Source organism: Mesoplodon densirostris, chromosome 4, assembly GCF_025265405.1.
Source record: "Mesoplodon densirostris isolate mMesDen1 chromosome 4, mMesDen1 primary haplotype, whole genome shotgun sequence".
In the NCBI taxonomy this organism is placed as follows: domain Eukaryota; kingdom Metazoa; phylum Chordata; class Mammalia; order Artiodactyla; family Ziphiidae; genus Mesoplodon; species Mesoplodon densirostris.
Genome location: NC_082664.1, coordinates 143,936,056 through 143,951,463, shown reverse-complemented (window position 1 = coordinate 143,951,463; position 15,408 = coordinate 143,936,056). Strand labels below are relative to the sequence as shown.

The 15,408-nt window shown below is 47.3% G+C and overlaps 1 protein-coding gene across 4 annotated transcripts in view; it reads left to right on the top strand.

Moving 5' to 3' along the window:
* The window catches only part of NTRK3 (neurotrophic receptor tyrosine kinase 3), a 372,061-nt gene that overhangs the window by 316,214 nt on the left and 40,439 nt on the right, over nucleotides 1-15,408 (top strand). For all 4 annotated transcript variants that reach the window (XM_060095307.1, XM_060095306.1, XM_060095305.1 and 1 more), the window contains 3 exons: nucleotides 3,530-3,660; nucleotides 10,691-10,863; nucleotides 13,884-14,127. In XM_060095307.1, coding sequence (XP_059951290.1) covers nucleotides 3,530-3,660; nucleotides 10,691-10,863; nucleotides 13,884-14,127 — 548 coding nt within the window. The remainder of the gene's footprint in view (nucleotides 1-3,529; nucleotides 3,661-10,690; nucleotides 10,864-13,883; nucleotides 14,128-15,408) is intronic.

Here is a 15,408-nt window from a genome sequence, read left to right as displayed (position 1 = left end):
AGAATGGAATCCTACAAATAGTAGGATTGGGCACAAATTAATCCCCTTTACCTGTGTCTTCCTATTTAGGTTCAGGGAAAGAAGCTGCTCGAATGGTGTTTTGGAGTCTAGAGTCTTGTTTGTACACGAGGTTCTCCACATGGAAGTGATTTGCTTTATGCGTTTAGCCCTAATCCAGCCTCTCTGTGCCGAAGCCGAAGCTCCCAGGTTACCTTGTGGAGTTCTTATCCCTATGGCTGGGAGGAAGTTCTCTCCTGGGGGAGGATTTATGGTGGGATGGAGTCTGTTTTTATTTTCCCTTCCTTCTGCTGCCCCTTCTCAGATCTCACCACCCCATCCGTGGGCTTAGCTCAGGTATTGGTCTCAAAATACTTCTCCCTGCAGACAAATTGAGTGAGCCCCAACAATTTCATTCTGAGCCACTGGGCGTTTCCATGTCTCTGAAAGAGATCCATTTGCAGATTGGGGGCAGACACTGGTCCGTGGCTGGCTCTGCTTCGTGCTTGCAGAGAGCAGACGAGTTTCCAGCATCATGGTCACCTGCCCCCTGCCACATTCAAGGCCCACAGCTGTCAAAGCTCTGACCTCCTGAAGCTGGGGCTTGGCAGCTGCCCCCAGGCTCTTAACTCCTGGGATGTGGAGGGAGGGTCAAGGAAAGACCCCCTCTATGCGGCTGCCACGTGACTCTTCTGAACTTTTCAAGGCTTGTGATTCATGCTGCCGAGGGAGGGAGAGGAGATGGAGGGTTCTGAAACATGACCCAGGCACAGCAGCTGGCAAACAGAGCCCCACTCTCCTCAGAGGTCCTCCCTGCTCATTCTGGACTCACAGTGGCGGAGAGTCAGAAGCTCTGAGGGGGGAGCTAGCGACGTCACCCAGCCCGGAGTTGGACTTAGGGACCCAGGAACATATATAGCTCCGTAGCTCTGCCTTTGTAGAGGTGTGTCCAGAATGTAAGACATCAAGAGAGGTGTAATCTCCATCGTGAGGATGAGGGATTGAGGCTCTGAGAGGGGGCTTGACTCCGCCGAGGCCACACGGGTAAGTCCGGGATTGCAGGCGTCCTCCTGGTCTTTGAGTGGTGATGCATGTCTCACGTGCCTGTGGCTGCAGCACTTGTGGAGGCCAAGCTGGTCATCGGCTGGCTAATTCCTCGCCCCACTCACGTCAGCCTGTGCCAGTGGTTCTTAAAGAGGGGTGCCGGACCACCAGCGTCAACATCACCTGGGAACTTGCTAGAAAAGGCAAATTTGCAGGCCTCCACCTGCACCTCCTGAACAGAAACCTCTGGGAGAAGGCCCCAGTGATCAGTTTTCATAAGCCCTCTAGGTGATTTGATTTTTGTCCTATCGCAATGGCGTGGGAGGCTGGGGTTGGGGAGGGGTCAGGGGCCAAAGGGAGCTCTTCCTCAAGTGGCCTGGCTCTTCTGGTCTGTCCCGATGCTCTGAATTCGAGCCCCATCTCAATCCAGTTGGCAATTCCCGACTTGGCCCTCGTTTTCCCCTCTTGTAAAATAATATCAATAATGGTGAAAACACACACCATTTCAGAGAACTTGAAGGTTTACCAACTTTTACATAGAATAGCTCTTGTAGCAGGTAAGTAGAACTTGTATTGTCCTCCCACACCCATTTTACAGATAAGGAAACTGAGACTCCAGATGTTTTGTGAGGTGGGCCAGCCCATAGCGGGGGAGGATCCAGGTCCTGAGCCAGGTGCCCTTGACTTCCCATCCCTGACTGATCCCTGCGGGCTCAGAGGCGCGGGCATGGCCCTATAAATCTGCCATCCCGTCTCCACTCTGAGGCTGCATCAGAATGCTCATCTCGCAGGAGCCCATCAGTAGTCACCTGGGAATGACTGTGCAGTGATGAGCAGATGGCCTCCTTGGAGAGGTCCTGACATCCCATTTTCTCTCGGTGCGAGACCCTTAGCCTCCCCTTCAAGGCCAACAAATACCATTCCTCAGAGGGCTAGGACAGAGCAGCAGAGGGTGTGAAGAGGGAACCGATTTCTAATTCCCTTGCTGTAAAGATGGGGGTGAAGCCCTGCAGCAAGTGGCAGCTCCCTGGCAGCCCTGTGGCCTGGAAGCCTGCAGGTCTGTCTTGCTGGGAAGAGAGAATAATGATCTGTAAATGCTTGCGCCCACAGATCCTGGCCAGCAGGTCATCTGGGACATGGCAGGGCTACCAATAATTCTGATAGAAGAAAGCAAGATTTGTGTAGTCTATTATGAGAAGAATCCCCTGGCCAACCAAAACACTAACCACGGCCCTGCAGTCATACCCCTCTGTCCCTGTAATGTGTTCTCTTGTTCTTGGGGACAGTCTGCCGTGGTCCTCTGTCCAACTTTTATTTTTTTGACAAGGTCGAGACAACCCTCTTTCCTGGCTCTGCGATGCTCTTCATAATGTGAATACAGGTATTTAATGGGCTTCTGCCTGTTGAACGATTAATGGAAAGGTCGGTGAGTAATCTCCGGCTCACTCTCCTCCTCACCAGCCCACTTCTTGTACAATTCCTTCGAAGCATTCTTTCCAAATAGGTGGGAGGGCTGAGGTCATATCTTTGCTTTCTCCTGGCAGGCAGACTTTTAATGAGGTTGCTAAATTAGCCAAGACCGCGGTAGCCCTTCTCTTTGCACAGAGCTTGGTTCTGGGGAGGTCTCTGGACTTGATTTTGTGATTTCATTGTTTTTCCTCTCTCACAGGAGCGGGACTTGTCAAGTAGAGGCTTCCCCCAGATAACTATAACTCCCACTTAGTGGTCTCTTATCACGAACTGGACACTGTGCTAGGAGCACTGTAGTCATTATGTTATAACAAGAGCCAGTGTGGTGTGTCCGTGTGTGTGTGCATGTGTGTATGTGTGTGTGTGCATGTGTGTTGGGGGGGAGGGCACTGGGCCAAACTCTCATGTGAATTATGTCATTTAATCTTCCCAAGAATTCAGAGAGTAAGGTATTGGTGTTAATTCCATTTTACAGGTGAGGAAACTGAGGCTCTGGGGTGAAATAACTTTTCGAAGCTCAAAAACTAGCAGGGAGAGGGAACCAGGATTCAAACTCGATTCTTGACTACTCGGTACAGTCCATGGACCCACAGCCCACAGACATCCCCTGAGAGTTTATTAGTGATACAGATTCTCACAGCCACTTGAATCAGGACCTGCACGATGCCCAGGGGATTCCCATGCACAGGAACTGTTAAGACTGCTGTATACTCTCTCCAGCAACTATAGCTGATTATGCCAGAATTCTGGATGTTAACGATTACTGACTCTGGTTTAGAGAGGTTCGGGGCTAGTCGGGGGCAGAGCTGAGATTTCATTCTGGGTGGAACCCTCAAACCACCATGCGATGCCTGTTTTCACGCCCAAGGTAAGGTGCTAGAGCGTGCCTGTTCCTGCCGTGGACTCAAAAGCAGAACTCCCTGCTCTAGACCCCTGTGCTCCCCCGTCCCCCTGAGCCTCCAAGAAGGACAAGTGCCTGGGGACTGACTTGGCCGCTCTCTTCTGTTCCCTCCTGCAGACGTGCAGCACATTAAAAGGAGAGACATCGTGTTGAAGCGAGAACTGGGCGAGGGAGCCTTTGGAAAGGTCTTCCTGGCCGAGTGCTACAACCTCAGCCCCACCAAGGACAAGATGCTCGTGGCCGTGAAGGTAATTCTCAGAGGCATGTGGACCCCAGGAAGGAAGAGGAGTGGCTGGGGTCGGGTGGGAGGGAAAGAGAGACTCACTCCATTCTGGAAGATGGTACCAACCAATGTTATCAGATGCAATCAAGATGATATAAACTAACGTAATCAGATGCCCTTGCTCCAAGGTCAATGAAGTTTCCTTAGGACTCAAATCAGCTTCCTTTGGCTTCGGAGGTCAAGAGCTGTAGCACATAAGGGGGCTGTGCCCACGGTGCAGCCAGAGGGACAAGTTATGCCTTTGATGGGCCCTTGTTTTATTCTTAGAGGCCCTGGGCTCACCGCTGTCCCCAGCTGGCCCTCCTCCCACCTCAGTGACTTTGCAGGATGTGCTGCTCTTGCCCAGAAAGTCATTTGACCATTTCTCGGGCGGGTGGCTCACAGAGGCCCTGGGAGCCACTGCTCAAGTCAGCAGACGTCACTGGGCATAGGAGATGGGCTGGGGGGTCAGGTACTGAGGACAGGGAGGACAGTGAGTGAGGCTGGAGGACATTCTTAGGTACCCCGTGGGATCCAGGTTCAGCCCCCAAGGGGCAGCGTGTCTGAGGGTTCCTGCCTTCTGGTAGCTGCTTAGATGGGTCGTTAACCACAGGGCTTTGGTATTGCTGAGCCAGGCCTGCAGATTTGCAGTTGGAGCCGAATTGCTTGGGGCAGGAGAGAAGGAACTTTGCTACTACCAGTTACCTTCCTCCAGCAGGAAGCAGCTTCTCTCAGTCAGTGTTAGACACGTCTTTGAACACGACTGGCACAGACAAGAGTCAAGTAGCCTCACTGAGGCACCCACAGGTCTGGGGTGTGGAGTGGCCCCTGTGGGAGTGGGTGCACCGGCAAGCCTCTGAGGCCAGCGTGAATTCTGCGTGATGTTCTGGGCTGAGAGCAGGAGATACCTCCTCCCCCACGAGGACTCTCACCTGGGCCTCAGAAGGTCCATCCTTAGCACTGAGGGCTCATGACCGAGCCACCTCCTGATGGCAGTTGCATATTTCTGAGACTTTGGGGTCTCTGTATTCACAGTCTGTTGTGTCTGCAGAGGGTTAAGTGCCCTCCATGGATGCAGGCAGTTCTGTGCAGGCTACAGGCATAGGGTAGGAATCAGAGAGCTGGGTGGGTGCCTGGCCATCACTGATTAGCGCTGTGACCCTGTGCAAGATGTTTAACCTCTCTGAGCCTCAGTTTCCTTCGCTGTATAATAGGAGATATAATATCTCCTCTTTAAAATTTTGGTGATTAAATTACATAACATATGAAAAATGTTTAGTATACTGCTTGGGACACAGTAAATGCTTAGTAAAGACTCATTGCTATTTGTTTTTATCAACATCATTATTCTTGATGTTGATATTATCGAATGTGCTTAGACACACGACATATGACCTGCTGAGCTTGCACTGACCGTCTAGAACAGGGGTTGCCAAACTTCTCCTATACTAGGCCAGATAGTAAAAATTTTAGGTTTTGAGGACCATACACTCTTCCTTACAGCTACTCAACTCTACCCATGTAGTGGGAAAGCAGCCTAAACCATACATAAATGAGTGGGGGTGGTGGCTGTCTTCCAATACTTTTTTTTTTCAGAAGTGGGCATTGTCTGTTGACCTCTGCTCTAGAAAATAAATAAGGAACTAGAGTATTGCCCTATAAAAGGCTAATGCTTATTATTGCTGGATATGCTGTGAGTAAACTTGCTCAGTGTGTCTCCATAGACATGGAATGGTCAGATGAGTGAGGGTGTCTTTAAACAGTTTGGACCAGGGATGTGGAAAGCTTTCTAATTTTGTCCCTAAACTTAGAATCTACCCTGCCCTAAAAATTTTAATTTATAGGATGACACTAATCGACTGGGTATTCCAGCATCCATCTGGGGACTGGTGGATGAACTGAATATTTTTGTGCTTTGAGCAGTTAAATGAAATGATGGCCTAAACCCTGGGAAACGTTTCCCGCTGAGTGGTCTGGCATTAAGGGGCAGTACCCAGATTGGGTAATGCAGAAAATGTGTTTCTGTTGTCACCCTTTTAAAAGGGTTTCCTTTCCTCCTTTTTGATCTGGGAAGCTTGAGAAGATGAATGTTCTGGGATTTTACACCATTTGCCTCCCAATGGATCCGCCCAGCGACCAACCCCTGGAGGAGATGCTTGTCTTCTCTGGAGAACAGCCAAGAAATGGTGTTTCCTGCTTCTCATCCTCTTTAGATTGTATTCCTTTTTGCAGGCTTCTTCCTCTTGAGTTTGTTCTCAAGTTGATGCAGGGTAATTATGGACTTCCAGAGAACACATCCAAGTATAACCCCAAATTAAGTTTTCCCACAGTTGTGGTTTTTAAAGCCAGATTTTTTTGCCCAGCAGTTGCTATGGTGGAAACAAAGAGCCGAAATCCCAGCATCTGTTCTGAAGACACTTGCAGTCTGTTGGGGAGACACGAGAATACCCATGAAACAAACGCAGAGCAGGACAAGACAGAGTGTAATTTGTATAGATGTGTAGTGTAAGAGTGAAATTAAAAGCATGTAAATCATGATATTTTTAAATAGGTGGTGCAACTTTTAAATAGTTATTTGACAAACAATAGACTTGCTCAAGTGTCTCCTCTGACAGACAAATAGCCGATAAGACTATGAGAAAGGTGTCCAGCCTAATTAATCATCAGAAATATGTAAATTAAACCATAATGAGATACCCCTATATACCAAGCAGAATGGCTAAATAACAGTGACAAAACCAAGTGCTGACAAGGATATGGAGCAACTGCCACTTTCATACTCTGGTGGAAATATAAAGTGGTCTAATTGTTATAAAGTGGTCTAATTATTTTAGAACATTGGCATCTGTGTGACCCAGCACTTGCACTCTAGGTCTAGACCTGACAGCTATGTATCTATCTGTCTGTCTGTCTATCTATCTATCTCTATCTATCTTTCCATGAAGAGATGTGTTTAGAATGTTCATAAGTATTCTTTATAACAGCCAAAAGCTGCAAACAACCCCAGTGTCCATCAGTAGCAGCTTGGATAAACAAATGTGGTATATTCATTCAGTGAGAAACTTTTCAACAAGGAAAATGAATGAACTACAGCTGCATGCAACAATTTGGAAAAATCTCAAAAACACAGTGTTGAATGAAAAAAGACAGATATAGAAATATACATATATTTTATATATATATATAGCACTATATGTATGATTCCATTTATTTAAAATTCAAAAAATAAGTAAAACTAAGCTCTAGTGTTTATGGATGTGTTTATCTCTGCACATGTACTAAAATGGGTTTTAGTATATTAGTAAAATCTGAAGCTGAACATCCGTTGAAATATCTCCACCCCAATAAAAGAAAAGGAAAATGGAAAGCAGCGAAACCCCTAGAACTGGAAATGATGATGTGAAGTGACTCGGAAGGAGATGGCAGCTGTTGAGAAATTTGAATGTTCTTGCCATCTAGACTGCTTCTCCCCCATCCGACGAAACAGCCCCACTGAAACCCAGGGTTGGGAGTGGACATGAGACCTGATGTACATAAAGGGGAGACTAAAAAGGGAAATGTTTTTAGACTTTGGGGGAAAAAGAAGGAGATGAGAAGGGAAAATTCCAGATCTCCTCTTTGCTCTATGGATACCACTGGAAGGGCCTGGACACAACCTCCCTGACTTCAGAGACTCCTTGGCAAGCCCTGTCTTCCTGCACCAACAGTTGGCAGCTGTGAGGAACACCCATCCCATCCCATGCCACTGGCTGGTGACCCATTTTGAAGTTTCCCGGCTCCGAAGAGGTTGAGCATGGACTCTGCTGAGAGGTGCACGAGAGTCTCTGGGCTGATTTTCCTTCTCAAGATTCTCTTCCTGGCATCTCTGTCCCTGTTGCATCAATCCCTGGGGACCTGGGCCACCTGCAGCTCTGGACCCCAGTTGCCACAATAGAGCCATTGCCAATTACATAGGAACTTCAGGTTTAACCCAAGAGCTGGAAAGTCCATCATAAAGGTAGAGAGAGAAGAGGCAGGAGAAGGGGTGTGGAAAGACCAAAAGAGACAGAAGTTGTTTTGTGCCCCATCTCCCAAATGAGGAACTCCTATCTGCTCTGCAGAGTAGGGTGCCAGCCCTGGGAATGATGGCTGCGACTGCTCGAGAGCTGAGAATGGAAAAATATCCAACGGCTGCCATTGGCATCCGGACTGTGCGAGAGAATGATTTACAGAGATGGAGAGAGGCCATCTGGCTGGCCCCAAATTTGATCTACTTTTCCCTCTCATAAATCCAGTGTTCACATAAATCTCTGTATTCTCATCCCACCCATGCTGGGTTCCTTTTTTTTTTTTTTTCTTTCCTTTTTATTCTTCATGAAAATAAGTAAATCACTGGCAGTCATCCTATACCCATGCCCCAGCCCATGAAGCTCAGGAGCTGGGTCACCAAGAAAGGCTCCCTCTCACCATGAGTCTCTGCCTTCTTCCACCCATAGAAAGAAGGCTTTGCAGACATCTTTGTTCTGGTTGGATGTGGACACACGGCAGACTATGCCTTTATTATTGGGTAGATATTCTGAGAAGGCAGCCAGAGATGAAGTGGAAAGCACATGAGATCAGAGCTGGTAAAAACCAGTAATGGACCAGTGGCCCTCCCACTTTCCTGCTGGCCTTGGCCTGCCCTCTAGGCCTGGTATCCTTGCTGGGTGCAGCCATTCTGCTGACTGCCCACACTCCTCACCTTTCCTGACCCTCTCCTCTGCCCTTTCACATCTTTTAACTTCCGTGCCCACCATTCCCCTGAGGACCTGACCAGTGACTAATTCATCTGATAAATTAACTCAAGCAGGTATGCTGGACAGGAATGTATCCTGGGCTCCACACTCAAGCTATTGCTTCTTACATGATCTTTGACAAATCATTTCCCTGTTCTGGACCTCAGGTTTCTCACCTGTAAGATGGGAAAACTTTATTAGACAGTTTCCAACATTTTGGTCAAGAGTAGAATCATTTAATCCAACACTTCTTTGGTGAAACCTCCAAATTTTGAAAAGAATGAAAGGTGGTGCTTGTTGAAGTTGGAGTGGGCCTTGATCGCTGGCTGAGACACCATGGCTCTAGAGGCATTGCCATTGAACTTGGTGGCACCAAGAAGCCCAGCACCAAGAGATTACTGTGGTATAATTAAACTCTGGCTTCTGTCATTCAAGTTGTGTGTATGTGTCCTGATCCCCAGAGGAAACTGAGGGCTGAGCCTCAGTTTTTCCAACCCCAGAAATGAGCAGGTGGAAACATGATATCTAGGGCCCTTTTAAAGCTATGAGTCCACCATCTCTAATGTATGCTAATGACTGATGGAGGTTTGATGGGCCCCTTAGATACAATTTTTGCACATTCACATTCCTGCAGCGCTGTAAGCCAAGGCAGCCCCGTGGATTTCAGCTAATGGGGATTGCAGTGGCAAGAGGAAGATCTCTGGCTTGGGAGGCTTCTCAAGAGTAGCATAATTTACAGGGGAGTCTAGTCTGCCTAAATAACCAGAAAAGGCTGGATGCTTGGCAGAGGGAATGCAAACCAATCGCGTCTAGATTTTCACTACCCTGAACATGATGTGTAAACTTCACACCCATTCCTTCATTGCCTCATGTCTTGTCTTTTGAGGTTACTAAACTCTGTCATTTGAAGCAAGTGGATGTTTGGCTCCATTTGCCTTCTGACCTCATGAGGTGGATGGGAAGGCTGAAGACATATGTGAGCTCAACTGTGCAGGCTGCTCCTCCTGTAGAAATGACCCTCCCCTTCACAGTTCATCATTCACCATGACCAGCATGGCTGCGTTGGTCATTGCTGGGCTCTATTCAAGGTCCTGTTCAAGGACCCTTGCAGGTGGTCTGGTCTCATCCTCCCCTTCTGGTCTACAAAGTTCACATTCACTGACACCCCTTTTAACCATTGCTCTTCCATTTATCTTCCTGGGTCCCAGGGCAAGTGGCTTGGTCTGGTGCTTCTCCCTCACACCGGGTCTCCCACTCCCACAGGGGCCAAGTTGTGACATTTCTGTGGCCACCAGATGCCCACCCTCCCATCCTACCCTGGGACTTTGTGATACCTTACCAGGTCCTGGTCCTGGGTGGGTCCTAAGCCTTCTGCCCATTAACTGCTGTTCCCACAGCTGTAGTCCCAGTTACACCCCAATACTTCCTTCAGCCCCCTAATGGAGGACACAGGTGCCTTCTAGAAGCCAAAGTGTTCATGTTTCTCTGCAAATATACACTTTTTCATAATCTAAAATCAAGAAATAGAAAGAGCAAGGAAACTTAATTACATTGTCAGCCTGATTTCAGATGGGCTGTGAGCATAGGCTAATTTACAAAGATGAAGCATTTGGGGCACTGGTTCCCCACTGTTTATGTTAGCTGTGAGACCATTTCTTTGGGGAAACCTTGGGGGCATGGGCCTTTGTCAGGCCTTCTATCTCCCAGCTCCCTCCCTCCACCATTCACACTGATCTCTGAGGAAGTCGAGGGCTCTGAGATGAACAAAGTTTGAAATAACTGGCTGGCGGATGGGATGGGATGTGAGTGTCAAAAAGTTGGTTTCTGGGCTTCTCTGGTGGCGCAGTGGTTGGGAGTCCGCCTGCTGATGCAGGGGACGCGGGTTCGTGCCCCGGTCCGGGAAGATCCCACATGCTGCGGAGTGGCTGGGCCCGTGAGCCATGGCCGCTGAGCCTGCGCGTCCGGAGCCTGTGCTCCGCCATGGGAGAGGCCACAACAGTGGGAGGCCCGCGTACCGCAAAAAAAAAAAATAAATAAATAAAAAGTTGGTTTCTGTTTCTACAAGGTTCAAAATGCTGAAGGAAGCAGGAGTCAGGTCTGGCTATTGTGATTTAGCCTCATGGTCTTTAAAGGCCGATTAGGATCTTACTTGTTGGGAATCAGCATTGTCTTTATTATGGGCACCAGCTTTCTTCCCAGGAGGGGAACAGGCAAACCCCTGACCTCTAGCTGCTAAAAACCAGTATCCCGTGTTGTTTCCAGGCCCTGAAGGATCCCACCCTGGCGGCCAGGAAGGATTTCCAGAGGGAAGCTGAACTGCTCACCAACCTGCAGCACGAGCACATTGTCAAGTTCTATGGGGTGTGTGGCGATGGGGACCCCCTCATCATGGTCTTTGAATACATGAAGCACGGAGATCTGAACAAGTTCCTCAGGTAAGCGAGGATGGCCATCCATGCCCCTAACCCCCACCGAACCCCTGGGGTTCTCTCTGGAGCCAGAAGTCCTCTGAACTGGTCCTCTGAACACTTCAGTCTGGAGATTAGAAATGAAAACAACCTTTCATTCTTCTACATTACCTCCTGAGCAGGTGGATATAGGCCTTTGCCCCTTATTTCTAGGGGGGGATGTTGAGGGTGCTATGAAAAGGAACCTGTACTCTTCTTCCTGATTCTAAGGTAGACTAAGAAGAAAGGCAGGTGTGAAATGGGTCCAAGGAGGGAGATCAAAGGACCTGCCAGCCTGTAACTTCCAACTTTAAGATTCTAGGGCCAGCCCTTCCCCTAATGCTGTGAATAGCTTTCTGACTTTGTGCCTTATGTTCTCACTAGCAAAGTGAGACTAGCACCTTCCACACCTCCTGAAAACCTTTTATCAGAGACTTTTTGATGATGAATAAGAAGGTACAAGGTTACAAACTCACTGGGAGAGAGTTGGTTGAATCCAAGGGCAGATTTTCCCCCAGATAAACTTAGAACTGGGCTATCCAGTATAGTAACCATATATGGCTACTTAAATTTAAATTTACAATAACTAAATTTAAATAAAATTTAAAAATTCCTCTGTCTCACTAGCCACACTTCAAGTATTCAATAGCCACATGTGGCTAGTGGCTACCATATTGGGCAGTGCAGTATAGAACATTTCCATTAATAGAAAGTTCTGTTGGCTAGCACTGTTCTAGAAGGATTGGATTTTTTGTAAGAAGGGTTTCCACAAGCCTGGAGCAAGATCATCTGGATTTTGAGGGGCTCCTGATGGAACTTTTAAGAGACTGAAACCCCAAGCAGATGTTCTGGATGGAGTTACAGTGGGGTTTGGGGAGATGTGAAATCTACCTTCCCCAGAGAAGATAGCATCTCACTGACAGAGCAGAGTTAGCACTTCTCTGCCTCTCATACCTGTTACCTCCAAGTAGTGCCCAGATGTGAAAGAAGCAGGCATGTGTGAGCGTCTGTGGAATCCAGGGTCCCAGGAAGCACATTGAACACTCGGGTCCTGGATGCTTTTAGGGTGTGATTCCACTGCTGAGAATGAGATTTCCAGAGCTCAGATGTGGGTTATGGCAAACTCTAGCACACTCCCCAAACCTTGATGAGCATCTCCTTGAAGTGGGACATTCAACTGAGTGCTGTGGTGTTTTGAGGAGGGAATGGAAAGGGTTGGTAGCAGGTTTCCAAAATTGGCCCTAGAGGAATTGGAAAGTATCTGTAGGCTTTTCTAAACTTCCTGAACTCGGTTTCACAGTGAAATTTACTCCTTTCCTGAAGAATTGAGTCCTTAGCGTAAGACAGACTTGGGTTCATATTCTGAGTATGTCTTAGTGATGTAACCTGGAGCAAGTTATTAACCCTTAATTCTCTCTCCTGGAAAATGAGACTATTCATAACTGCTTCACATGTTTGTTGTTATGAGTATTCAATGACTATATTTGTATAAGGCCTGGACAAGTTTCCCATGTAGCTAGGTGTTCAGTCAATGGTAGCTACGATTAAAAGTATTACAATTATTATTTTATCAGAACTGTGAACCATGGTAGTTTCTAATATGGGCAGCATCCTTTCTCAGGACTCGGGATCTTCCTGTGCTTCCATTTCCCTGAGGTCAGAGGGACATGGTCCATTTTCCATCAAGCCCTCCCCATAGATTCAGTGGTGCCTTCAGCCCCAAGTGCCACCAGCGAGGCTAAAGAGAGGTCCTGAGTGCCACTCCGTACCACTGTCATGCCCGCTCTAAGGGAACAGGAAGAAAAAGAAAAAGAGAGAAGAAGGCCCTTCCTGCTCTTGCATCTCCCAGTTGGTGCGTTTTAGGGGCAGGCTGCAGTGTACTCTCCTGGTAAGTGGGAATGTGGCTTGCCTGCTGATCCCTCTTCCTTGGGAGCTGATGTAGTAGTTCTCCTTTGGAGGCATGAGGTAGGCAGAGCCCACAGGAGATAATAAAATGAACATGTTATATTTAATGGTACCTTTCAGTGGAAACTGGAGAAGCAGTAAAACAGGCCGAGGTGTCATTGTACACCAGGGCTCCTTGGCTCACAACTTCATAAATAAGGGCCCTGGGTGTGATTACAGCTGACTGGGCTTTCTAGAGAAAAGAGTGAACACTAAAAGTGACTGATATGACAGGGCAGTTGTTAGGATAACAAATCTGGGCCATGATTTGGGATGGAGTAGGTGCTGTGGCTGCCCAAGTCTCTGCCTCAGGGCCACAGGGTCTCTTCATCCCATCTTGCCATTAACAGAAGTTACCCAATCCTAGACAGTGTAGTGGAGAGGTTAGGAGGTAGACTGAAGAGCGTTGCTACCCGAAGTGTAGACTGTATCAGCCCTGGAAGCATCAGCACTGGGAAATGCAAATGAATGAGCTCTGCCTAGCCAATCAGAATCGTAGGGGCCCAGGAATTGTATTTAACAAGCCCTCTGGAAGCTTAAAGTTCAGAACTCTCTTCCAGAGCTACATGTCACCCATGTGGCCACTGTGGGACCTCTGTGACTTTGACCAAGTGATCTGATCATTTCGTGCCTCAGTTTCCTTATCTTCAAAATTGGGGTGGGAAGATTGAGTGAATTAATATATAATATTTAAGATACTTAGAGCAGTGTGTGGAACATAGTAAGGGCTGTGTAAGAGTTAATTGTTTTATTAATTGTTCTGTAGTAGACATCAAGAACCTGGGAAGCCCCTGGATAACCATAACATATTCAAGAGTAGGTTCAGTCCCTGATTGGTTAAAGCATGTCTGCTGTCATCTTAGTTGGGAATCTGGTTGTAGAGTTTGACCATATCCATACTCACAGAATATAATTTTGGGTAGATAGAAATAGTCCATAAGTAGACTGAGAAGAGATCTCATTCATTTCTGTGGTGCATTCCAGAGAACAGGAACTCAAGAAGACATTTCCCCTTGATCTCCTTAATTCTCTCCGCCCCCTCCCTTCTCCCCCTAACCCCACAGGGCCCATGGGCCAGATGCAATGATCCTTGTGGACGGGCAGCCACGCCAGGCAAAAGGAGAGCTGGGGCTCTCTCAAATGCTCCACATTGCCAGTCAGATTGCCTCTGGCATGGTGTACCTGGCCTCCCAGCATTTTGTGCACCGGGACCTGGCCACCAGGAACTGCCTGGTTGGAGCTAACCTGCTGGTGAAGATCGGAGACTTCGGCATGTCCAGAGATGTCTACAGCACTGATTACTACAGGGTAAGGTGGCTTCTCCAGATGCAGCAATCCGTGGCAGAGCTAGTGCCTTCTCACATGTCTTTGTCATTGTCCATTAACCCTGTTACTCCGGAGCACACATATACACATCTGTGCCCAGATATACACTTGATGCTTATCCTTTGGCCACTCCTGCATCTCAGCATACCTGTTAATTATTCTCTGGGTAGCTCACTCCTCCCTTCCACCTGGATAGGGATACTTGACTGTATCCTTACACTGCAATGACATAATGCACTGTGTTCTTACTTCCATCAATACTCATTCTTCATGCAAACAGATACACACACACACACACACACACACACACACACACACACATATATCCCCAAATGCACACATGGACAAGCTCAACTTGGTGCTACATTTTAACATCTTTCAACTCAGTTCCCTATCCAGCCTCACCCATGACACATTCTATTCTTTAACATTATTTGGTGAGCTTATAGGCTTGTTTTCAAAGGTAGATCTTGATAAGAAGTCAGAACCCAACATAAAATAGCAAAAATGGTTAACATATTGCTGAGCAGAATTATCCAAATGGCGTAGGAAAGATGAGGGAAGGAAGCAGGTTCTCATTGCCAACTTTGGAGAGAGGTACAGGTGGACCTTAGGAAAAGCTTTTTGATTGTGAGAGGAGATATCACGTTCAATTTTACCTCTATAAAAGTGTCTACTTTATATTAATAGGTGTCTTATTTTGCTCCCCTTTGTATTTGGAAATCATCTTCCCATGGACCAGAGAGTGGTTCTGACAATGTTATTATTACCAGGGAAAGGACGGGTGGGTATGAGTGACATTTATTCCCAAAAGGAGAAATATGGGTGCAACGTGTATACAGAGATAGGATAACTTCTGCAAGTTGATTGGGAGACAGATGCCTCAAATGTCTGGAAGATTTACTTTGGGGTCTTTGAATGGGTAAGGTGTTTGGATGGTGTATAAGGAGAGGGTGGGGCAACGTTTTGGAGGTTGAGAGGCATGGCAGCCATTTCCCTCATCTTCTTTGTACAGAATGAATGATCATATTGTGAATCAAAAGACCTAGATATATGTCTTTTTGGCCTGAGCATGGTGGGTCAGGAGGCTGGGGGTTTGGGGTTAGCATCTGTAAATCAATTCTGTCTGGATGCTCTTGATGGCTTTACCTAGACAACATTGCCCAGACGATCACTCAAAACACTTTATTTTAGCCATAACCTGGAGAAAAATGGAATATTTGAGAAGTTCCTTTTGTGGCTAAAAATGGATGAGTTCATGGT